This window comes from Sminthopsis crassicaudata, chromosome 3 (assembly GCF_048593235.1).
Source record: "Sminthopsis crassicaudata isolate SCR6 chromosome 3, ASM4859323v1, whole genome shotgun sequence".
In the NCBI taxonomy this organism is placed as follows: Eukaryota; Metazoa; Chordata; class Mammalia; order Dasyuromorphia; family Dasyuridae; genus Sminthopsis; species Sminthopsis crassicaudata.
The window spans coordinates 75,177,442-75,203,531 of record NC_133619.1 but is presented as its reverse complement, the minus strand read 5'-3'; the positions used below and the strand labels follow the sequence as shown (position 1 = coordinate 75,203,531).

Genomic DNA, 26,090 nt, shown 5'->3' with positions numbered 1-26,090 from the left:
AAAATAAAAACTGGTCACTTTCCTACTGTCCTCTACATTTTGTTAAAGCTAAGGCTCATCACATTTCCTTTCCTAAAACAGATCCTAATTCTTTCTTAACATGCAATGAAGTTTTGTATCAGCAGGTATTTAATAATTGTTAGTAAACAAAGAGAAAAGAGGAATTTTATCTGCCAAATATCCATTCTACCATCCCATTTCATAAGTTTCTTAACTGTGGGAGGGAAAATTCTTTCAAGTGGCTTTTCTGCAGACTTCGATGACAATGTTTGGGGAAGAGTTTTTGTAAACTAAAACAGAAATGTGATGATTTGATGGGTATTTCTTTAAGGAAAACAACTAGATGGACCAATTCAAAAAACAAGAACAAGCTGGGGATTAAATTTCACCCAACTTCTCACACTGGCTCCACATTCCTCTGCCATGTGGGAAGCACTGTGGTGTTCCCTGAGTATGTTGCTACCACAACTCCTTTAGTATTTCTTGGTCTATCAGGAAGGGTGCTCTCTACCTAGGGTCTCCATGGCAGAGTTAATACCAAACCTCTACTCCTTTAGAGATTTCTGTTGAGGAGCTGACCTCTTCTTGAACAAGGGTTAAGTAGTTCAGTTTTGTGTCCAATCTGTCACTCTAGAAAACAAGCTACCTTCCTACAATACCAACTTGGCACTCCAAGCCTTCTCTGGGCCAGAAGTGTCCAATGACTTCTATGTACTTTACTGGCAGAAATATGGAGGGGTCAGAAATATAAACTGTCTCTCCTTTTAAACTTTTGAAACAGATGTACAATCGCTCTCTTCATCAAATCAACTTCAGTAAATTTGGTACATTTATCCTCATTATCAATTTTAGAAATGTCTCTTGGCTCCTAGGGAAAATCAAATATTATCCTTTCAAATATTTTCCAAAGATTCACAGTGTTTTAAACCAAAGATTCACAACAAAGTCTATGTGATTGCCTCCTAAATATTTCAAATTGTCCCAAGTAATTCGCTGTCACAATTCCAAATTCACAATTTCCAAATTCTGATGGTTAGGGAGGCCCCAAATTTACCATAACTAGTTGGCCTGAAGACCACTTATCTTCTCCTAAAACAAAATTGATATAAATTCAAAAAAATAACAGATTGTACATTTATCATCTTTGGGATACAATTCTTTTTTTTAAATTTTCCAATAGTATTTATTTTACCAATACATGTAAAGATAGTTTTCAACATTTGCTTTTGTAAAATTTTGTGTTCCAAAATTTTCTCCTTCCCTCTCTTACCTCCCCCCCTTCCCAAAATAGCAAGTAATCTGGTTGAGGTTAAATATGTGCAATTCTTTTAAACATCTTTCCATATAAGTCATGTTGTATAAGGAAAATCAGATCAAAAAAAGAAAAACCAACAAAAAAGTGAAACTACTATGCTTAGATCCACATTCAATCTCCATAGTTCTCTCTCTGGATTAGATGGCATTTTCTTTCCCAAATCTATTGGAATTGCCTTGAATAACCACATTTCTAAGAAAAGTCATGTCCATGATCGACACATGTTATTATTGTCTCTTGGTTCTGCTTGGTTCACTCAGAATCAGCTCTGGTAAGTCTTTCCAGGTTTTTCTAAAATCAGTGTGCTCATCATGTCTTATAGAACACTTAATATTCAATATCATTCCAAACATACCACAACTTATTCAGCCATTCCCCAACTGATGAGTATCTATTCAATTTCCAGCTCCTTCCCATTATAAAAAGGGCTGCAACAATTTTTGTACATATGGGTCCTTTTCTCTCTTTTATGATCTCTTTGGGATACAGACCTAGTAGTAAGACTGTTGTATCAAAAGATATGAATAATTTGAAAGCCCTTTGGGCAAAGTTTCAGGATCAGTAAACAACTCCATCAACAATGCATTAGTGTCCCAGTTTTCCCAAATTCCTTCCAACATTTATCATAATCTTTTCCTGTTATCTTACAAGATCATATTTCTTAAAGGATGCATAACATATCATGTTTCTATATTAAATACCAACAATTTACCTTCTAATTTCCCATGCAGCCACATACAAGAGCCATCTGGGGATCTTGAGGGGATCTTTCATTCCCCCATTTTAATCACAAGAACAACAAACTCATTCATTCAATTCTGCTGATGAAGCTAATTGCTATGATTCAGGCTATTTTATTGCTTCAGATTGAGAAATAAAACAAATGATATACTTAAATCAAATACAGTAAACATAAGTAGGTTTTCTCAGCCATAGCATGCAAAAGATACTCAAGTATAAAGTAATGATTCAAATGAATACAGCTTCCTTGTTTTTGTGTTGACCATTCTGGACAACCAATCAAGTCTGAGGAATTCCTGTTTCTTCATGAGCTGGCTTTTATACTTAGGCCAATAGAAACTATGTCAATGGCTAGAGCCTTAGTCCCTTGAGGTTACTCCTACCCCATGTGGAAATCAGAAATGTGAGCAATAACAATAAATAATGTTCATTAAGATGGCTCTTTCTACAAAGATCTACTACTGAAAAAACGTATTTTGATTTCTACTTGCTTTTTAATTTCTGAACTCAGTATTCTAAGTTAGTGAAGGAAAAAGTTCAGAACTGCTATATGCTACATAAATATAATGGATGGCATGCTTACTTAAGAACAGGGATTTCAAAAATCTGTAATAGTCTAGGGAAAAAAATTAATATTCAAAATGTCATGCACTGCCAACATTTCCAACCAAACATTTCTCTAAGGAAAGGGTTAACTTCTTATGAATATAGATTTATAAATATCAAAGTATGCTCCAAATGAAAAGTGGATTCATTCCTTGTAAGAAATATCTTTGAGATTCACAGAATGTCAGAATTAAAAGATATATTCATCTAATCCAAAGTTTCCTATAAACTGTGGGATCACATCCTCATAGTGGATCATGTAACTGAATGTGGGGGTTATGAAAAATTTGGCATCAGTAAAAGGATTCCGAATGCAAGAACCAAAAATTAACTCAAAATCAAATGTATAATGAATCCAAGGTCCTTCCGGAAGTGCTTGCCTGTGTTGCACTGTGCAACTTCGCTGCAGCCTTGTTTCTGAACATACACTATGCACACTTTGCAGTGCTCATGTGAGAATGCTGCCAGAAACACCTTGGCTCAGATTTGAGACAGGATTACATAAACATTTAGCAGGCAAAAAGAGGTTGCTAGAGGAAAAAGTTTAAGGGACTTGATCCTGGTAGAACTATGAATTGGTACAATTATTCTGGAAAATTATTTGGAAAATTAAAAAAAAAATCATTAAGTTGGGCATATCCTTTGACCCAGCAATAACATTACTAGGCAGCTACTCTTAAAGACAAAAAATAGAGGGAAAGAATCATAATCCCAAAACATTCAAACAGCACTTTTTGCTATAGTAATGAAATGGAAAGTAAAGGGGGTGTACACTAAATGAGGAATGATGAAACAAATTATGCTAAATGAATAATAATGGAATATAACTGCAAAATAAAACGATGAAATGAATTGGTGCAGAAAAGCCTGAGAAAATGTTTATGCATGAAACAGAATAAAGTAAGGAAAGCAACATACAGAACTACAATAATATAATGAAAAGCAACTTTGAAACACTTAAGAACTTTAATCGATATAGTACTCAATCATAGCTCCAAAGGACCATGGATGAAACATACTTTCCATCCTTTGACAGAGTTGAACTAAAGGAGGAAAATAAGACCTGTTTTCAGATATGACATGTGTGAATTTCTTTTCCTTGACTTGTGTTTATTTGTTACAAAGAAAATTATTTGTGGGGAGAGTGGAGAAGTAGAAGAAAAGGAAGAATTGTGGTTAAGATGGAAAAAAAAGAAAGAGCATTAAAAAAATATTCTGAAACCCAAACAAGAGAGATTTAGAATATATTGAAATTAGTATGTACCTAAAAACAACCTGTATAAGAGATTCATGGTCTTCTATGCAATACTCTTTTTTTCTGGTCTTCTTTGTAGATGGAAATATTCATGCATACTTGTGTATTCAAATTTAGAATAACCAAAAAAAATTTAATGGGAAAAGTTTACTCATCTGTAAAATGATGGGAGCCAAGATTAGGCAATGTTGAGAATTCTATTATGATAACTGATATTCCCTGTTAATTTGAGCTGATGGCATTTCTTCCTTTTTCTGCAGCACTTACTTGATTTTCTCCTATAATGATTTTCATTGTCAACTAACTTTTTGTATGTCTATTTTGCATGTCTATTGGTAGCCTATTTCTATGTCTAAGAACTGTATTTTATGGTTTTTGAACAGCATTTGGCACAATATTGGGTACTAACAGATACTTATAATTATCTGCTGATTGAATAAATGATTTGAAAGTAACCAAGCAAATATCTAAATTTAATAAAAGATTATTTTGATTTTGAAATAAGAAACAATGTATACTAAAAAGAGAATGGCTATAATTTTCTTTTCCCAGAATCTTATCATTCTACTAATAAGAAGGGAATGGGGTTGTTATTCTTACCTCAGCAAAATAAAGAAAAAGTTATTTTAAAAAAGCAAAAACCAATAAAGGTAAAGTTAGATATGAGCAGCACTGAAGAGAAAATATTTTTGAAGCAAGTTATAACAATGAAGAGAAAGCAGCATCCTCTGAACACAAATCATACCTGTATTTCCTTGAGCATCCTTTCCTTTGTGGTGGGATGGTGACAAGAAGGCTGACTTTGTTGGCTGTGTGCCTTGAACAGACGGCTGCTGCAAAGGCATGGATTTGAGGACCACTCCCCACTCCACATGGGAAGTATCTGACCGTGATCGGGTATGACCTGGCTTGAAAGAAGAGGTCTCATCCAGTAAATCATTCACAGACCGAGGTCTGTCCTTCCGACGCTGACACATGCTGAAAAAATTAAAAGTTGAAGCTTCCCTTTGTTCCATCCAGGAGAGGTTATCAGGGGCTGTTCCTCTCTGGACTATAAACTGTTCTTTGGCAGGGAATACATTTTGTCCTTTGGTTTCCAAGAGGCCACTCTGACACCTATCCCAAATGATGCCACTGCCTTTGCCCAGGGATGGGCCATTCCTGATGGCACCACTGTCTGCTATTTTATTGAAGACTTCATGCCCCACTAGTTCAGGGACTTCTTGAATGCCATAAACCTCAGCTTGCGGGACCACCTTTTCTAACTTATTATCAAAACAACTGAAGAAATCCTCAGTCACTTCCAAGGCTGGGCTGATATCATCTACTTCTAAGGCTTCCATTTCACTGGTTTTCAAGAGACTCAAGTGTCCCGAATTGGGAAAGGGGAGGATTTCATGAATATTCTAATACCAAAGAGCACCAAGGTGCGCAAAGGTGTACCAAGAAAGTACTTCTGGGAACAAAGAAAAGTGCCTTCATTTAATCAGATGCAGAAGAGAAGGCTTGAGCACTGCTGGAACTTTTTTGGCTCTTACAAAGCACTCTTTATTTAGCACGATGAGCTTCCAATAGGCTTCACTTCTTAGGGAGATAGGGAAGAAATGATCCTTTAAGATGTTTCACAAGTCAGCAACTGGTTAGATTCTTTATTTCCTGGAAAATAATTAACACAGACACAACATAAAAACATTTATTAAATGTTATTCAATCAATTTAAATGTATTAATTTAATTATGTTTAATTACTTCCTACCAACCCCAAATATGCTTTTACTGAAACACTATACAAAGGTAAAAAGATCTGAACAAAGGTTCCATTGTTTCCAAAAAGGAAGATTTTTGAAAGAAACTGTACATGATTACTATAGCCTTTTCTTTAATACTTGACTTAAAACAACTGATTAACAAGTGGTCAATGGCATGAATCATTTAAAATACTTTGAAAGCACCTAAAAATCAGGTAGGGTATGAACAGCTGATGTAATTAAATAAAGCTGATGTAATTATGCACATTCTGTCTATACCAAGATCCCTTGAAGTCTAAAGATAACTTTGTCCTTCATAATTTCTACTTGCTTACTATAATAGTTAACATTTACATAATACTTTCTTTAACATTTGTAAAGTCTCTACATGTTATCTTCACAACAATAGGAAGTAGATCCTATTATTCCCATTTAACAAATGAGAAAATTGAGGCTAATGACATGTGTGAAAAGTTTATTTCTGCACATCTTAAAATGTCTGCATAAATGCTGGAGAAATTGAGGCAAGATAGAGACTAGAGAGTATTTAATAATTTATTAAATGGGAGACATTTACTGGGGCCAAATGGGATCCAGGGATCCATTTGGTCCCAGGGCTGAATGAGACTATTGTCTCCAAGAATCCAGCAAACAATGAGAGTTTTCAATGACATATATATACATGGCACAGGCTCAGGGTGCTGAAAGCGGGAACAGGACTCTGACAATCTGGTTCTGACAGGATAAGGGGAGGCATGGGGGGGACGAACCCCAGAGATAGAGAGAGGCATCTTGATAAAGCGGTATCTGACATTCCAGTAGCTTGGGATGGGGAGAGGCATTCTGATATTCTAAAATATAAGATCTTTTATCCCTATCAAATATTCTGATAAAGAAGGAGGGGAGGTTTGGTAGGACTGAGCTTTGAGAAGCAGGGAAACTGAGTCAGGACTGGGTCAGAAAAATTATGGAAACTGAGAATTGTGGCATAACATTGTCAAGTATTAACTTTTATACATTGGAAGCAAAATGAAAAATTTTGGTTATGTGAACACAGCAACAACAAAAGTGTAATGATGATCAATTGTGAAAGGCTTAACCACTTATTCAAGACAATGATAAAAGATAATTCCAAAGGACTCATAATGAAAAATACTATCTACTTTCAAAGAGAAAAACTGAGTGCAGAATAAAGCATAAATTTTATTTTTCTTGTTTTTGCAACATAACCAACATGGAAATATTGTGCATGACTTCACATATATAGCTGATAAATATATTGCTTGCCCTCTCAATAATAAAGAGAAAAGATGAAAGGGAGAGAATCTGAAATCCAAAATTTTTTTTAAAAATTAACAAAAAAATCAAATGGAAGAAAATAAGATCAAAGGAACATGTAGAATGTTTGAGATTTGGTGAGGAAAAGGTCCATCTCAGTACCAAGTAGAATACAGGAGGAGAGAATCAGAGGCTTTATAATGTGGAAGAGAAAACAAGGAGTTCTCAGCAAATGGTCTCTCTTCTCTCAAGAGAATAATATGAGTAAGTTCCATGGCTGAGAAAGCTGAAGAAGAGAGAAAGATGGACAGGGATAAGAGAAAGAGGGAGATAGAGAAGAAATGAGAAGGAAAGAAAGACAGAGGGAGAGAGAGAGGGAAAAATGAAGTAGAGAGAGACAGGGAAGAAATGAGAGGGAAGGAAAGAGGGAGACAGGAGAGAAAGACAGAGACAGAGAAATAGAGAGATAGAGACAAAGAGAGATAAAGAGGAGGAAGGAAGGAAAGTATGTGCATGCGCGCCTGTGTGTTTAGAAATCAGGAAAGAACCAAAGGATTGTCTTGCTATAAATGGAGCCCAGCTGAAGTTGATAACATATAGACCTAGTTACCTTAATTGAATGCTTTCTTCTAACCAGAAGTAAAAAAAGTAAATAGCAAGAATTGTTAATGGGATAAGGCATGAGTAGAGAATAGGGTCAATATTGGGAAGTGAAGAAAGTGAAGAAAGCAAAAGCTGAGGACATACGAGTCTACGAGAAACAGAAAATTAATACGAAATAGAAAGAATAGTTTCAAGTAAAGAGGAGAAAGGGGAGAAAAGGAATGAAAGCATGCTATGACCAGATAAATTTCAGACTTTTTGATTAAGGAAGTAAAACAGCTGGTAAGAGGTACCTAGATCAAAAGTGGGGTAAAGAGTACAGGTTATGAATTTGAGAGTATTGAGAGATAGAGACATTAAAAGGCATGCCAAGAGCCCTTTTTGTAGTGGCTAGAAACTGGAAAATGACTGGATGCTCATCCATCAGTTGGATAAATTATGATATATGAATGTTATGGAATAATATTGTTCTTTAAGAAATGACTAGCAGGATGAATACAGAGAGGCTTAGAGAGACTTACATCAACTGATGCTGAGTGAAATGAGCAGAACCAGGAGATCATTATACACTTCAACAACAATACTATATGAGGATGTATTCTGATGGAAGTGGATATCTTCAACAAAGAGAAGATCTAATTTAGTTCCAATTGATCAATGATGGACAGAATCAGCTACACCCAGAGAAGGAATACTGGGAAATGAGTGTAAACTGTTTTTCTTCCCAGGTTATTTTTACCTTCTGAATCCAATTCTTCCTGTGCAACAAGAAATTCGGTTCTGCACACAGATATTGTATCTAGGATATACTATAACATATTTAACATGTATGGGACTGCCTGTCATCTAGGGGAGGGGGTGGAGGGAAGGAGGGGAAAATTAGGAACAGAAGTGAGTACAAGGGATGACGTTGTAAAAAATTACCCATGCATATGTACTGTCAAAAAAAACCTTATAATTATAAAATTAATTTTTAAAAAGGCATGCCAAGAAAATTTTTTAAATGTTCAACTGTTCTATGGGCCTGCACTTTTGAGGAATAAGCTCTTAAATACCTGATAACTATAATTATAGAGTCTTTAAGTATTCTGTTCTCAAAGCTAAATAATCTCATTTTCTTTACCCTACTTTTCTAATTCTCATTTTCCCAGTCTGATAATCATTCACACTGTTCTTTTTGGGATCTTCTCCAAATCCCTCAAGTTGCGCAGCACCTGAACTAGAGAGAGACAGAACAAGAACCTGACCAATGCTCTGAGGTGCATTCTTAATTTTTTTTGCTAAAGAAAAATAAGGAATATTTCACAAATGGCATTCTTGAGACTGGCTAGGCTAATAAAGATTCTCTCTCTCTCTCTCTCTCTCTCTCTCTCTCTCTCTCTCTCTCTCTCGGTATATATATATATATATATATATATATATATATATATATATATATATATATATATATATATATATATATATATATATATATATAAAAATGTGCGTGAGTGTTCTTTTGGCTAATTACATGAAGCAAGATTTATGTGTGGGCACCGCAGCCTATCTGTCTGAACAGCAAAGTGAAAGCCATGACTAATTAGAGCCATGTTCTAATTATGGCACTCTTAAGCTCAAATACAACTTTGCTTCATGTCTCTATCTTACCTGTATATCTATATCAGATAAAAATATCAATAAAGATTTATTGCCCCAACTCTACAGATCAGAAAATTAAGGCTTAATAAGAATACCTCTCCACAGGTTCTCCAATGGTAGTACTAACAGAAAGCCTAAGAAATTCCTTTCTTAAAATATGACAGGGAAAAATATTATCATGACTGTGTATAACAGATAAAACTGTCTTACATAATTACTTGCACAAAATTACTAGCAGTGATAAAAGCCGAGTCCCTCCTACAAAGAGATAGAACAGATTATTAAACAATGTCCAGCCAATCTACCTAGAGATGTCTTTTTTATCTGGGACTATATGGCGGTCTCAGCAGTTAATTCAGACTTCTTCCCACTTGGTGAAATGACATGTAATCTGAATTTAATAAAGGTGTCTCAAGTCACGTCCTTTCAAAAACAGCTATGATACTCTAAATAAAAATGAACAGTGAAAGGCACCCAAAGAAAGTCTTTTCTATCAAATAACTTTTTAAAAAAATGGGACCTGAGTGTGGTCGCATACATTTAAATGGTTCACTCCTCTATTCATGAATATTATTTCAGTTAAGGCTCAATCTGTCCCACAATTCTGTGAGAGCAGTAATATGAAAGGAACATACTCTTCATACATCCAAGCTTTTTGTGCAGCAAAGTAGGCCCTTCCTGATATTGAACTATTACAGAGTCCTAATAAATATTTATTACTGAAAAACATCTTCTTTGCTTACTTAACCTGGTGCCACAGGATTTGAAATTCTATAATTAAGACATTAACTTCTTTGAGTTCTCTTCCCTGATATCTTTTAAAAATACAAATACTCAAATATTATATAAAAAATAAGAAAAACAAAAACAAAAACAAAGATACAAATAGTCTTAGAATAGATAATATTATTAACTTTCAATAAGATCAAAGGAAAAGGACACTTAAAGCTGTAAAGGACTTTCAAAATCATCTAAAGGATGGGATTTGTTAAACTGTAACTACCCCAATTCATTTTATATAGTATCTAATCTGGATTTTCTATGACTCTTCTTATAAAACCCTTACATATATATAATAATTTGCTTCTTAATATTTTATAGTTTAAAATGCCACCTTCTCTTTGGGAAATGTAAATAAAACTGACATGTTGCTTGCTACAGAATATATACATGTATATATGCATTTATAGATATCTATATGGATAGTTAAGATCTTTTTCCTTTTGTTAGAAACCTTGTATATTTGAACAGTATATTTGCTCTTCTCTATGACATCCATGTCAATACTCATATGTTTAAAAAAAAAAATTCAATAAGCACTTCCATAAGATCTTTGATTCTCCTTTGAAAAAACATTCCAAGGGCATCCTTTTTGGCATTGCTCCTCAACTCCCTGGGTAGATTCAATTATATAGTGTCCTACAAGTGTTAATTGATTCTCACAATCACCATTAAAATTAGTTGAGATCCACTACCATCACTCCCACCACTCCCCTTTCTCCAACTTTGTAGATTAGTGTTTGTTCATTTGGGTCTAAATAGCCTAATGGCACCAGGCATCATAGTTAAGACCCTCCATATCCCTCCTCATTAGCTAACCTTGGATTTATAGGAAAATATTTCAATATCTTGTTCTCATTGTCACTAACAAATTACTGCATACAAAGATCTCAAAGCATATATCTGGAAGCAAACACCTTATTACCAATAATCTCCATCCTAGAACTCCCAAAAGACAGGGAATATCTCTACTGCCAGAAGTCAAAAAATAGGACTTTGCTGAATAAAGTCAAACCTAGGAAACCATTTTTTGGAAAATCATCCCAATCATCCCAATCTTAGAAACTGTTATACCATTATCCTAATCTGGATGGACATTTGGAGGCCCACAGAATCCCACTCCTGTTCTCCAGCTAGCTCTAAAGAAAACTCTTTAACAAATCTCTTTTGGACACATCTTATATGTGGTTTCTTCTTTTCTTAACCTTCTCTAATGTGAATTCTGGGAATCACATATTTATTCATTTGAAGAAGCATTTGCTGCCAAATAAAGGAAATGAAATGGATAGAACAAGAACAAAATGATTAAGTCCCCTCATTTTTAAATTTCTCAAACAACTCTCATTATAGTTCCTATAGTGAATTATCTTAATTTACTAATCTAATCTCCTTTTATTGATGAGGAAACTGAAGCTCACAGAGGCAAAGGGACTCTTTTGTGAATAATATTATTTTAGAAGCTTATAAAAGGATGGCACACTATGTGCACTGGGCATCTGTAGTAATGGAAAAAGAAAGGAATAGAGACAGAAAATGTAAATATGAGGCACTGAAAATAAATTTAGCTGTTTTATAATTTTGTTGTGATTTGACTTAGAGTCAAATCAAAAGTCTGTACGATAAGTTTCACAATGCCATCTGAGAAATTAATGTATAATATCCTTACAAAATATGAAAGCTACAGTGGAGAAAAGCAGAATAAGGAATACAAAAACATAAAATGAAATGTTGTAACCCTAAATGTGCAGCAGAATTGTAAATCAAGAAATAGATATAGAGATAAAAGCTATTTTAAAGAGTCATTAAAATTGTTAGTAAGTATACAAATCTCATTAAAATAGAAATCTGTTACTAGGAGAAAAAGGGGCAAACTATTATTTAAAAATCTTGGTATATATTACATATGACAAAAAGAGAAGAATGTTGCCCATCTATTTCTTTTCAGATCTTACGAGGTAGCAAAACCAAAACCAAAACCAAAACCAAAACAAAACAAAGCAAAACACTGATGAAATGATTTTTAAAATCTGTCAACTACCATGATCAATTCTACTTAACCATGGTGATTCAAAGTTACTTTAGTAAATCAACAGTGTTCACTCAGCTTCTTTAGTCTGAATTGTTTTGGTTCTATTCCTGATATCTATGAGTGAAGCTAATAATCCAACTAATTAGATAATAAAAATGAAACAGGTGTAACAGTAATTTAGACCTTACATTCCACTATACAGCAACACAGGTTGGGGGGCCCAGGGAAATGAGGTGAACTGACCAAAGAATATCTTGTAATGGAAATATGAGCAAGACTGAAAATCTCTCTTCAAGTAGATCAAAGGTTATAGAAAGTATGTGATGATACCAATTCCTCATCTTTTGTGTGTGTGTGATAAAGTTGAGTGTCCAATACAGTGTTAATGCCTTTACCCTGAATTTTGAAAAGGCTTGGGGACTTCAGTTCTATCATGACTTTTTTTTCATTCACCACTGAATAAAAGCTTATGCTTATATACTGCATTACATCTGATGATTTCAAAAAGGCCTGGAGAGACTTATTTGAACTGATGCTAAATGAAAAGAATAGAACCAAGACAGCATTGAACACAGCTAATGATAAATGTATAAACATGTGTAAAAGAATTGCATATGTTTAACATATATTGGATTGCTTGCTGTCTAAGAGAGGGGTGGAGGGGAAGGGAGGGAGAAAAATTTGGAACACAAGGTTTTGCAAGGATACATGTTGAAAATTATCTTTGCATGTATTTTGAAAATAAAAGGCTATTAATTAAAAAAAAAAAAAACATGGAAAGATTTGCATGAAATAATGAAGTACACAATGAACAGAACCAAGAGAAAGTTTTATGCAATGACAGTAATATTGTTTGAAGAATAATTTAACAACTAAGTTATTCTGAGTATTATAAATACACAGCTCAATTATATAGGGCATATGAAGGAAGATGCTACCCACCTTCAAGAAAGAATCAATAAACAGAAGTACGCATAGTCTGGTTATATATATATATGTGTGTGTGTGTGTGTGTGTGTGTGTATGCATATACACACACACATACACACATCTGTGTCAGATGCTGGCCTTCTCTAGTGAAAGGTGGAGAAGAGGGAAGGAGAGAGATCTTAAAATGTAACAAATAAATTTTTAAAAATCTCAGCCAATCAATTTAACATTCTTCTCTAAAGCATTTCTCTGGTTACTGTTTGCTACCAATAAAATCAGAGCTCTCCAAAAATATTCTCCATGAAACCAAACTAAATGGTAAAAAGACTAATTCAAATCTTTGATTGTCTTAATAGTCAAGATTGTGATGTTCCTGGGATCTTGTGTGAACTTGGGTCGAAAAGGTGACATGCCTTATTAGGAAGTCCATTTTTAGTATGTACTGCTCCAGTATTTTTGCCAAGAAAACTCCAAAATGGGGTCATGAAGAGTCATTCACAACTGAAAGAACTCAATGACACTACTTTTAAAACTGACAAAAAACTTTCTAGTAGAAAACATTTATTTGGACAACCCAATTACATGAGTTTTCAGCTTTCCCTTTTCATTTTCTTGATAGGCAATCATTAATTTATTGCCGCAACAAAAAAATTAAAAACAACCTCAAGGTGTCTTCATGCTGGGACAGACTCAAAAAAGCTATAGTATAAATCTAAAAATCTAAGTAGGCATTGCTGGAGTCAGCTTTTAAAGCTAGCTCCAATATTAACAGACAAAAAAGAATGGCTAGGTGTATTCTGTGTACTCTTCACCTTCTTCTGAGCCAAAGCCATAAAAATCTATCAAACCTCAGCCTGACCATAATATGGCATCTTAAGGAATTACTTGAACTCCTAAACAAAGGAAGTTTCCTGAATGTGACACCAAATTTAGAGATGATTTAGAGAACTTATTAGTTCATGTAATTATGTAGCTACTTGGGCCTGAATGCCAGAGGTATGCCTCTGAATAAGCCAAAGATGATTATTATCCCAAGGAATGATCCAACAGATTTATTGAGGAAAAAGCATTCCCATAAGCAGGCTTGTTTAGTCTGATTTTTGTCTCTGTTTCTGATTACTCAGCATCTCTACTTAATCCAAACTCATCTATCAAGTGTCCTTGTTCTGAGAACATTCTTCTCAATCTTCCTTTCCACTTTTTCTCACCCTTCCTGACTCTTCTGAAGAGTTTTCCTGGCCCCCGTCTATTTAAATCTATAGAATTAAAAAGTTGGAAAGCACCTTAAAAGATCATCTACTACAACTTCCTCTTTTTATAGATGAGGAAATGGAGGCCCACGAAAGCAAAGTAACTTGCTAAAGAATAGGCAGGAAGAAGCAGAGCCAGCATTCTAACTCAGGGTTTCTGACTGCAAACCCACTGCTCTTTGCACTAAGCCATATTTCATTTCTGAAAATTAAACTCATTCACTTCCACAACTAAAAACCAGGTGAGATCAGGTACTCAGCCCTCCTATATCTGCCATTGTCCAAAACTCTGGCATCAGCTCCCCTCTGAATAGGTGGGGACAGCTCTCCATGGTGCTACATCCCCTTAGCTAATCCTTTCCCTGGTCTCTTGTACATTTGTACACTTTGGTCATTTACCTTTACAGTACACTGGATTAGTCCTCTTGAAACACATTCCCCCAGCTCACTTGACTTAACCTGGATCATTAGATCATTCATGAGAAAATCTTAATTAACCTTTATTAGTTAATAATATAAAAATGCTAATATAATTAACAAAGATGAAAGGGAACGATTACAACCTTCACCATAAAGTGAATGAAGCCAGTGAAGGCTAAGCAAAAATAAAAAAAGGAAAAGGAATGAAGGAAGGAAAGAAGCATTTACTAAATGCCTATGATGTGCCATGTCCTCTGCTAAGCACTTTATAAGGATAACTCATTTGATCCACCAAGTATTAACATCCTAATTTTACAGCTAAGGGAACTGAGAAGGGACTTGTCCAGGGTCATTCAACTAGTAAAGTACCTGAACATGGATTTGAACTTGAGTCTTCTGACTTCACACCTAATATTCAATTCACTGTACCACCTGGTTATAGTCAAAGACTACAAGGAGAAACAGTGGTTAGTATTGAAAGGGAAAAGGACAGATTACTAAATAGCATCTCCTTTGATTTTCTTGAGAGATTTTACTACCAATCTTTTCATAACAAAAATATCCTCTTAGGTGCCTTTCTCTGCACTTGATGGAAGGATGTATTATCTTTCATATAATAAGCTAAGTGATTTCATCTGCTTGAGCCTATGAGGATTACTCTCTAGGACCAGTGATTAGAAGGTACAAGGATGCAGATTTCAATTTAATGTAAGAACTTCCTGACAATTAGAAATATCTAAAAACAGAATGGGCTGCCTCAGAGGCAGATGCTGCAAATGAAGTTCTATAAAGCAATGGCTAAATGATCCCTTTCTCAGGCAAGCTATAGAAGAGATCCATGCTTCAGGCAAAGATTTGTATTTTTCAAATACTTTCCACATTTAAAATTCTATATTTCCATTCATATGTAGTCTTGTTGGCAGAGGAAGTGGGATAGAATTCAATTCCCCTTTATCTAATCACCTTGTGACTGACTACTACTCAAATAGCCTCATTTAATTTTCATACATAGAAAATAAAAGCAGAGCAAAGTTTAACTTTTTGTGATTAGTAGGTAATATCACTTGAAAGAGAATATCTAGAAACTTATTTAGTCTTTACTACAGCGACTCAATCACCTTTGAAAATGTCTCAGAGTCCTCAAGAGACCTCGATGTTGACCCAATGTTGACTGGATAGTGAATATGGGACAGGTGGGGTCCTCTGGGCACCAGCCTTAAGCTGCATGGAAAATTGGCCAAAGGAGACAAAGGGACTAGACCCCTACCACACAGCCATTATAAATTAAGGGAAGATATAAAGCCAATGAGTGAAAAAGAAGTAATCTGTAAGATAACAATAGAAAGAGACAGGAGACATGTCAATTGGGAAAATCCAAAGAATTTTACCATTTGAGATTAAATAATGTGTTTTAAAAGTCACTATGAAAAAAGCAAACTGATTAAAGATCTTGTCATCAGGCAATTCTTGGGTCTTTGACTCATCCACGCTTCTGGCTTGTAAAATGAAAATATATCAGACCTTAGAGAAAACACAAATATTGCAAAGCTTCTTGTTTTTAAGTTAAGTGTCTATCACCCTCTCAGATTGGCTAAGATGACAGGAAAAGATAATTATGAATGTTAGAGGGGATGTGGGAAAATTGGGACACTAAAGTATTGTTTGGTGGAATTGTGAAGATCCAACTATTCCAGAAAGCAATTTGGAACTGTGCCCAAAATATTATCAAACTGTGTATACCTCTGATGCAGCAGTTTCCTTACTGAGTCTGTATCCCAAAGCAATCATAAAAGAAGGAAAAGAACCCACATATGCAAAAAGTTTGTAGCAGTCCTTTTTGTAGTGACAAGGAACTAGAAATTGAGTGCATGCTCTTCAGTTGGGGAATGGCTGAATAAATTATGGTATATGAATGTGATGGGATATTATTTTTCTATAAGAAATAATGAGCAGGCTGATTTAAGAGAAGCCTGGAGAGATTCACACGAGCTGATGCTGATTGAAGTGAACAGAACCAAGAGAACACTATACACAGTAACAAGAAGATTATGTGATGATTTACTGTGATTGTCTTGGTTCTTCTCAATAGTTCAATGATTCAAACTAATTCCAATAGACTTGGATTGGAAAGTGCCATGAATCCAGAGAGAAAACTATGGAGACTTAATATAGATCAAAGCATAATATTTTCACCTTTTTTGTTATTTGTTTACTTGGGGTTTTTTTTTTTCTTGTTTTTTCCCTTTTGATCTAATTTTAAAATAAATAATAAGCTTCTGTTTCTGAATAAAATTTAAAGTTTGTATAAAATCTGCATGAACACTTGAGACATGGATCATATCATCCTGAATATTAGTTAAAATAGAATAACTATACATTTTACATTTGGTCCTTGCTAACAAATGATTTTTATAATTTAGAGAGTAGTGTGACTTATAAAGTAGCTTAGAAATGCCAACAAATTATTTTTCCACTCTGATTTTCAATATTTTGATAAAATAATCTCATCACATAGTTAACTACTATTCATTTGAATAGAAAATACACTGCCTTACCTTGGTGGAGGGGAGGGGGTAATATTAGTTCAGTAATTTACTTTCCTTCTTTGATCCTTTCCTAAAGATCCTTCCTTCTATGTAGTCTTTCCTTCTGGTTGCTTGGTGAAGAGAAACTTTTCTACATTCCTTGGTTCATATGGCTAGACAAATATTAGAGAACGACCTCTATGATGTTACTCTGCTTGATGCTTATTTTTTCCCGTTAAAAGATGATGCTTTGTTGTCTCAGCTTATTGCGTCTTTTGAACAAGAACAAAAAGCTTATGTGGCACAAAGCCAAAGAATTGGAGTATAATTGAGAAAAAAGATGAAAAGGAGAAAAAAAAAAGGGTCACTAAATGTAGCACATAAAAATAATGTATGTATCTATTTCATATGGGAAGTGAGAAATTTTCTGATCAGATCTCCCTAATTATGACATTCTCTGACATTTCCCCCCAAATGAGATTTTTTTACATAAAAATATTTGTTTTAGTATACAGTATCACAAATAAATGTTCTTACTAAATAATTAAAACATGTTTCCAAATTGAAAATGTTTGAGGACAATATGAACGCTTTTAACCAAACTATACATTTTGATTAAGACATGACCAAATGAACTGCTTTCTTGTAAAGCAAACTTTTTTTTTTTTTTTTTTAAAGAGTGTTGGAAATTTAGCATTTGTGGGTTGGAAATATAGCATTCAGTTTTAAACAAACAAGTATAACAATTCACCTTTCACTCCTAATAATCCCTCCTCTCTCAGAGGTATACAAATATTTTAAGTGAAAGCATTAGGCTGAAGCGTCTAAAATATATCAAACACTAATTATAAGGAGCTAATTTCTCTGAAACCTTGAAATCACTTAAGAGTGGGAAAGCATTGGCAGTAAACAGCAATCCTGCTGGATTTTAACTCCTAGAATTTCAGGAAACTTCAAGGTGGAGACAAAGTAACTACTCTCTCATAGCTGAGAGATCTGCTGTTTGAGAGTGCCTCCATTCTAATATTTATTAAGTACTTACTATGAACAATAATGGAGATCTGGTTTGGAGGGTCAATATTACCACAATGTATTTGAGAATGGATTTGAGAATAAGAAATAATTTTCAGATTTGACAAAAACAAAGGTTCAGTAAGAGTGTATTAAGTGCTTAAAATTTAAATGTATTGGGGAGATGTAGAAGGAGGGAATCATTGTCCTAGGGGAGTTTGTCATTTGGAAAATAACAATATTTATATAGAAATTTTAAGGTTATCAAAGTTCTTTATATTCATTATCTCGTTTAGAAGAGTGATTCTCTTCTTGCATTCTTGCAAGTTAGGCACTATAAGGATTATTATCACTATTTTTCAAGCTAAGCTAAGTAATATACTCAGTCTTACACTTAGAAAGTGTGTTAACACGTAGATTCAAACCCATCACTAGCACAGGACCCATAGTCTATCACTCACAATCTAGGACAAAAATACCATTGAGGGAGGTAGCCTAAAAGGACAAAATTCATTACACAAGAAAAGTCTGTGCTTGGTAGGAAAGGGATAGAATAATGGAGAGGGTAGGCCACTGCTGAAGATAGGGAGTAAGACAGCTCAAGAAAACAATTTAGCCAATTTGTCCTTAGGCATAAAAATTGTTTGTTTATTTGACTTTTCATTAACCTACAATATCCTTTCCCATTTTGATTACTAAAAATATCATTATGGCTTTGTTTATAGTCTAGATAGGGAACCAGAGATTTTAAAACTATCCAGTTGGTTTGATCAATGTAAATAAATCAAATGGATAATTCAGTGACCCTATTCAACAAGTAGATTGTTTTGACTTAAATTATATAGTTGGTCCAGCCACATGGATTAAATTAAGTGGATAATTGCACTTTATGCTTGCTCAATTTTACATAAGTTCAAAACTGTACTTGTAATACATAGCCACAGACTTTCAATTGGAGAGACTATATAATAGAATGTTAATTAAAAAGCACCACTTCAGAATCAAACTGATGGCCCTATTTTTAGTTTAAAATTATGATTCCTGCTATTCACATAAGAAATTATACTGACAGGTAAGTAAGTGTTTTTAAAACATATTTTGTCAATTCTCAAGAAAATAAGAAGAACTTCTCCATGTCTAGAAAAAGTCAAGTGAAAACAACAAAAAAATTAATGAATGGAATTCAATATAATTGTTCATTTTTCCTATGTGCATTTCATAGCATTACTCTCCTCTAAGAATATTTGGATCTATTTGTTTTAGAAATTCTCCAAGCAATAATGGTGTGAAGTATCAGTGTAAAGTGTCAAATGCCAAATCTATTCTAATAAAAGAAAAATAATTAATGTTTTTTCTTAATAAATGAAATCTCTTCCTCCAACACTACATGCCATAGAATCTAGAGTTGCATAGAATCTAGAGTCTAGAAAACTACAGGGAGGGAATAGAATTCAGAGTTTTTTAAACTTTTTCCACTTGCAACCTTACTAGAGAAACTTTTTTTGTGCAACCCTAAGTATAGAAGTATATAAAAGTTATATAAATCAAATCTTACTAATCACAAATCCTCCACATTCAGTTACATAGTCCCATAGGGAATTATAATCCACAGCCTAAGAAGCTGAAGCCTAGAGGAAGATAATCAAGCATGTAAGACATTGTGCATTTTCTGCACTTTTCTGAGGGGAAATGTGGACATATGGGAAGGTAAAGTGTAAAAAAAGATGAAAGAGAAGAAAAACAAATGAAGTAGCTGAAGAAAAAACTATCATCTTCTTTGGGGAGGTGGTCTCATCCTGTACTGGTCACTAATTAGAAAGATATTAAGTTGCATCCTTACATCCGTTCTTTAACCACAGAAATTCTTCAAGCATCATACATATGCAGGAAAGTACTTTGAATTGGAAAAGAGTATTACAAGAATCTAATCAGGACTTTAAAAGATTTGTTGGCAGATGCTGAATATTTATAGTTGAAGTGCAGGAAGAGAAGTTCAAGGTCAAGTAACCCAATTCCGTCACCGCAGCCCAAGGAGGTTAAGAGACAAGATCACAAAGGCAGTGAGTGATTGTTTTGGGATTAAAATTTAGGTCCTTAGAGTCTAAATTCAATGCTCTTTCCATTAAACTATGCTACCTCACTCTTACTGGTCTCCTTGCAGTGAAGCAATATTAATCTGGGATACCTGATTGTTAGTAAATGTATATACATGTGTAGCCATAAAAATGAACACTAATCTGGGTCCTGAAGTTAATGAAAATTTAAAATGCAATCAAGAGTTCTATGAATGTAGATTCCACTGAAATTCTCTGATCATTTCCAGTAATCATATCTTCACAAAAGCAATAGCTAATAATGTGCTAATAAATATCTGGAATGAATATTTTACTAAGGCTGGTATATATGACTATTTTAAAATAACCCAACACTGTTTCCAAATATCATAATGCTTCTGTCAATACATTTCATTCATTCATTTAATAAACACTTAAGTACCCATTATGTGTCAGGCACTATTCTTCTATAGTTAGTTGTGATTAATCAGATATATGACATAACCTACCAGAGATGTTATGTCCAGTTCATTTTTTGATTCAGGCATTTCCTGAAGTTTATGGACTGATATCATTCCTGTGGCTTACTCTATAATTTAGAGCTTCTTAAACTGTGGTTATGGGGTCATGTGACTGAATGTGGGGATTGCTAAATTATGTTTTATTATCAATAAATGCATTTGTACGCTTATTTTAGATACCTGGGGTCACTTAAAAATTTCTTGGGTGAAAAGAGGTGACAAGTGGAAATAGTTTAAGAAGCCTTGATTAAGATTACACATATAAGTATATGTAGGTACATATTTGTAAATGTATATATGTATACATATATAAATGTAAATATATAGTCTTAAATTGTATAATTTACATCACATATATACACATTTGCAAATATATAGACATATGTATATATAAATAAATGTAAATATGAAGTCTTAAATTTTATAATTTATATCACATACATACATATATACACATTTGCAAATATACAGACATATGTATATATAAATGTAAATATATAGTTTCAAATTGTACAATTTACATCACATATATACACATTTGCAAATATACAGACATATGTGTATATATAAATGTAAATATAGTCTTAAATTGTACAATTTACATCACATATATACACATTTGCAAATATACAGACATATGTGTATATATAAATGTAAATATACAGTCTTAAATTGTACAATTTACATCACATATATACACATTTGCAAATATACAGACATATGTATATATAAATGTAAATATATAGTCTTGTACAATTTACACCACATATATACATATATGCAAATATATAGACATAGATATTATTTCATATAAGTACATATATGTTAAATACACAAGCATACATAGAAATTAACTTTTGGAAATATATACATGAACTTCTAATAAATTATATACATGACTATTCATATACTTATTTGCATATATACATAGAATTAGCTTATAATTGATTTTCAAAAATTAAAAATCTCCACACATAATATATGAGCCATTGTTAAGAAGAAACAATTTTTAATAAGTTATTTCTAAAATAAAAACAGGGCCCCCTCTCCGACCCCTTCCTAAAGAAACAGTCCCATAAGGTTAACAACTGCATGACTCAAACTGGGTCTCTAGAAAATTCACTAGCATCTTCGACCCACTTTCCTATTGGTCAGAGTGGATCAGACCCTGATGCCCAAGTCTAAGAGCTCCCCCGGTCCCGAGTCCTCTCTTAATAGGATCACCCCCCTTAAATCGCCCCCCCTCCCACAAGTCCACAAAAGGTCTGATTTAAAAGAAAGTGTCGGTGGGAACAGAGGCCCAGGTATCTGCCCTCCTCAGCCCCGCAGGCTCTTTGTCTGGGCCGCGTTCTGGGGTCTTCTCGGACCCCGGGATTGCCTCTTGCCTAGGCAGTTGGAACCCTAGGGCGCTTGCGTTACGTGGCCGGTTCGAGGCTTTGGGAGCCGGGTCCCTTAGCTCACACGCCCCCACCTCCCGGCGCAGTCCGGACAGCGACCCTCGCTGCGGGAGCACAGCCGAGTCCCTCGCCCTGCCCGGCCTCCGCCCTCCCTCCCCCGGGGAACAGTCCCCACGAGGGGTCTGCGCGAGGGGCGGGTACTCACCGCACAGGTGAGGTAGGGCTCGTGCCCTCCTCGTCCCGCTCGTCCTCCGCGTCCTCCCGCGATGACAGCCCGGAGCCGGCGCGCTCCCCCCAGCTTACGCTTTCTGTTTACAATCTGCCTACCTTGGTCCCCTTCTAAAAGCCTTCCCTCCAGCAACCCGGGGAAACCAGACTCCGACCAACAAGGTTCCAGGCTTGCCGAAGGCACTCAACCCCCTTCTCCCCTCCCCCCAACACCAGCAACAACAACAAAAAAACTGCTCACCCGCCTCCTTCTCTCGTCGCGGGGAGAAGAGGCGTGGAAGGCGATGCTCTAGATAACCGCGCCCAGGTGACCTGTTTGTTTGTTTCCTCCAGGGCTGGTCCCGGGAGGCACGTGCGCGGAGCCACAACTATGCCGCGGGCGGAATGCTCCCTGCCCGCTTCGGGGGATGCCCTGGCACGGAGCCCGCGGCTGCCAGGCTCCTCCCCGGCTTGGGCTGGCGCCCGCCTCAACAACCCACATCCCTCCAGCTTTATTAGGGAACTGAAAAATAAATAAATCACTATAACAAACTCATAGCACTTAACCAAAGCGTTCCTTCAATTCCATCCCAGGAACTGAACTTTCAGTCTTTCAACACGGTGGGACCTTACAGAGGATGTATCCTAGCAGCACTCTGGGGCTGGACAGTACCCTGCAGGCCACAAACCAGGCGGGGCTTTCCGGCCTGCGAGGAGCCCAGTAGGGAGATCCTCACAAAGGAGCAGGGGGAGATGACCAGAAATCACCAGGAGTCTGAAGGGGAAGGTAACTCAGGTTTCTGGACAACGCTGGGCGGGCTGCCTCAGATTCTCAGTAGTGCCCGAATGTGAGCAAATGTGGAGTTATGGTCTAAGGAGAGAAGTTGGCTCAAGCGCTTTGGAAAAACATTCTTCTTCAAGAGAAAATGTAAATAATTCCAGGTCTGAATGGAACTGAGTGGATGAAGTATTTCTCAATATTGTGACTAAGTTGCATGATCCCTATACCCACAGCAGGAAGATGAGGTCTGGGGCCTCGGGTTTCAGGAAGTCACATGATCCCCATTCCTGGTCTTGAACCCTGGGTTGTAAGAGGCTACAGGAAGTGACATGATACGTGGGAGGCAGACCACATCAGTGACCATTGATTAAGAATGGTTATGGCCTTTTGGTCTATCCAACCAAAAAGTTTTACTTCCAGCTGATCCTGTTCTGGAGCGCATGGTAGGAGTGGGAATGACTCCCACGTGTGTCTGGGCCTTTCCCTGAAGGGATTAAATAAAGACCTTCTCTTTGTACCTGAAGATGTCTCCCGTTATTTAATTTGGAAAAGGGGTCTAGCACGCATCCCACACAGAACCAACTCAGGGGACACAGAGAAAGGAAAGACTCCATGCTACAGAAGGAAGGGAAGCCAGCTCCAAAGCATGTCTGAGTTCTAATTTTTCTCCGTAGATACTTCAGAAAATTTCCCTTCCCATTTTAGCTAAAATATCTCACTCCATTGTGAGTTCAAGGAGTTTCTCCCCTTCAAGCAGTTACCCCAAAGTTAGGACAGTTTCAGGTTTCCCCCATCATTTCCCCCGCCTCAAGCAGTTTCCATTCAAATTCATTTGGTGGAGAAGGGGAGGGAAATGACGGGTGGAACCCTTATGCCACAGTTTCCTTTTATTGTCCTGACTCAGTTTCCCTGAATTGTTCTGCCTCAGTTCCTAATTGTTCCGTTCAATCCCATCCAGAAACACTGTCCCTCCCTCCTAATCACATGATCCAGATAAGGAGAAAGACCTATTTTAGATATCATTAGAATGTTCCTTGGCCTCTCTGTAATCCCATCTTATTGGAATGTCCTGTACCCTGTCAGAACTGGAGAGTCCCATCTCGCTCTCAGTGCTCTGACTCCGCCCTGCCTCAGTCTACCCCTGTAGCTGAGCCACGTGTGTATATATGTCGTTGAGAACACACTTTGGTGGCTGGATTCCTGGAGACTATATTCTCATTCAGCCCTGGGACCAAACCATGGATCCATTTGGTCCCAGTAAATCTCTCCCTTTCAAATAAAATATTAAATGCTCTTTATCTTGCCTCAGTTTCTCAGGCATTATACTTTGGAGGCTTCCCATTGAGATATTAGAAAATGAGAAAAGGATAAGAGATTAGAGATCTTGCCTTGGGCCTGGAGCGGTTGAGATCTGAGTTCTTGGCCTGGAGAAGCCGGCCCTCTGGATTTCTCCAGAGTCTCCTGGAAAGAGAGCAGTTTTCAGCCACAGCCACTCCCATTGGTGGTCATTCCATTTCAGCCACGGGAGAGTAAATCTGGATGTTTTAGGACATAATCTGATCTGTTTACCTGTTGTGCTTGTCTGTGTTCGCATCTGGACCCTCAGAATAATAAAATGTCAAAGGGCATTAAATTCTGAAAAGGGTATCATTCCAATACGCTGGATGATCCTGTGTGGGATGTAGAAGACCGTTACCCAAAATGACTACTCAGAGATCATTCAAAATAGAAAGCAGAAAGGTTATTTATTAAACCTCTGGAGGATGAGCCGTCGTTTCACGAGATAAGGGAAAGAGAAAGCTCTTGGTAAGAGGGCTTATCTTCCATAGGTTTAATAAACAACCTTTCTGCTTTCTATTTTGAGTGATCTCTGAGTAGTCATTTTGGGTAAGGGTCTTCTATATCCCACACAATCCCCTCTGTTTGGGTGTCTTCTAAGACACATCTGGTCTGATCTGACTCTGAGCAACTTTTTGGGCACTCTCTGGTTAAGTGTATTAAATGTTTAATGTTGCAATTGTGCAATCTATATCTGTATTCTTGTCTGTTTTATTGGTCAAAGAGTTCTGCTAAAGGTTTAAGAACAATGATTAAGAATTGGTTGTTTCAATGTTGCAACTGTGCTTAGTATAAAATTTGTGATTTTAAACTTTTTAACTTGTTGCACTAATTTGTAAGTAAAACAACAACAAGCAAACAAACAAAACTGGGCTATTTTAAAACTGGCAGTTTAGTTTTTTCCTTAAAGCAGTTTAAAATTCAGGCTTGGCTTGGCTTGGGCTAGATAGATATGGTCTCTGGAAGACAAAGGAGTTTATGCTAATTGATCTTAAACTGGGGAAAGGTTTTGGAGAACTAGTTAAAACCTAAGTGAAAAAAAACCAAACGTATTCTTTCTGGGCAGTTTTTAAATTGTGGGAAATGATTTTACTGTTGCCCCTGCAGGCTAGATTTGGTTGTCTTTGAGTATAAGATCTTAAGAACAATAGCTTGTTAAAAAGAAGTTCTGTTAACTTGCCTGAAAGTGGTCACATACCTCTAATTAAGAAAAGTATGTTACTTTCTGAAACACTTTGGGTAATTTGTTAATCTTATAAGTTATGCTTAAAATCTAGCTTTTCTGCACATGTGGGTTTTATGAAGTCATTTAGCTATCCACTGTATTATGAATCATATAGTATTGGAGGCAATTTAGAATAGACTAGAAGGAAAATTTGCATGTGGAAAAAAAAGTTGGTTGGGGTAGGGAGAAATGGAATCTTTTGTCTTCAAAGATGAAGATTAAACTCATCCCCCTACTGCTCTCTGCTACTTTAGCAATGGAGCATCTAGTTATAAATGTTGTAGGGTTGGGAATTGTTTAAGGAAAAGAAAGATGAAAGTGTTTAATGAAGGATGGAGAAATATTGGGTAAGGGTCAGGAGTTAGGAAAAATGCCACATGGAATAGGCATAGGGCAGAAGGGAGGCCATGTGAAATCCCCTTCCCCCAATTAAGCCTAG

At 35.9% G+C, this 26,090-nt stretch overlaps 1 protein-coding gene across 3 annotated transcripts in view; it reads right to left on the bottom strand.

Moving 5' to 3' along the window:
* PLEKHM3 (pleckstrin homology domain containing M3) overlaps nucleotides 1–22,741 on the bottom strand; it is a 179,002-nt gene extending 156,261 nt beyond the window's left edge. Inside the window, exons 1-2 of one of the 3 annotated variants that reach the window (XM_074298892.1) lie at nucleotides 22,570–22,741; nucleotides 4,663–5,573 (exon numbers count right to left, since the gene is read on the bottom strand). In XM_074298892.1, the coding sequence (XP_074154993.1) occupies nucleotides 4,663–5,260 (598 nt within the window). In that variant the 5' untranslated portion in view covers nucleotides 5,261–5,573; nucleotides 22,570–22,741. Of the gene's footprint in view, nucleotides 1–4,662; nucleotides 5,574–22,305; nucleotides 22,438–22,569 lie in introns of those variants that run through there. The other 2 variants (XM_074298891.1, XM_074298893.1) reach the window with 2 other exon arrangements.
* Between the last annotated feature and the right edge of the window lie 3,349 nt (nucleotides 22,742–26,090).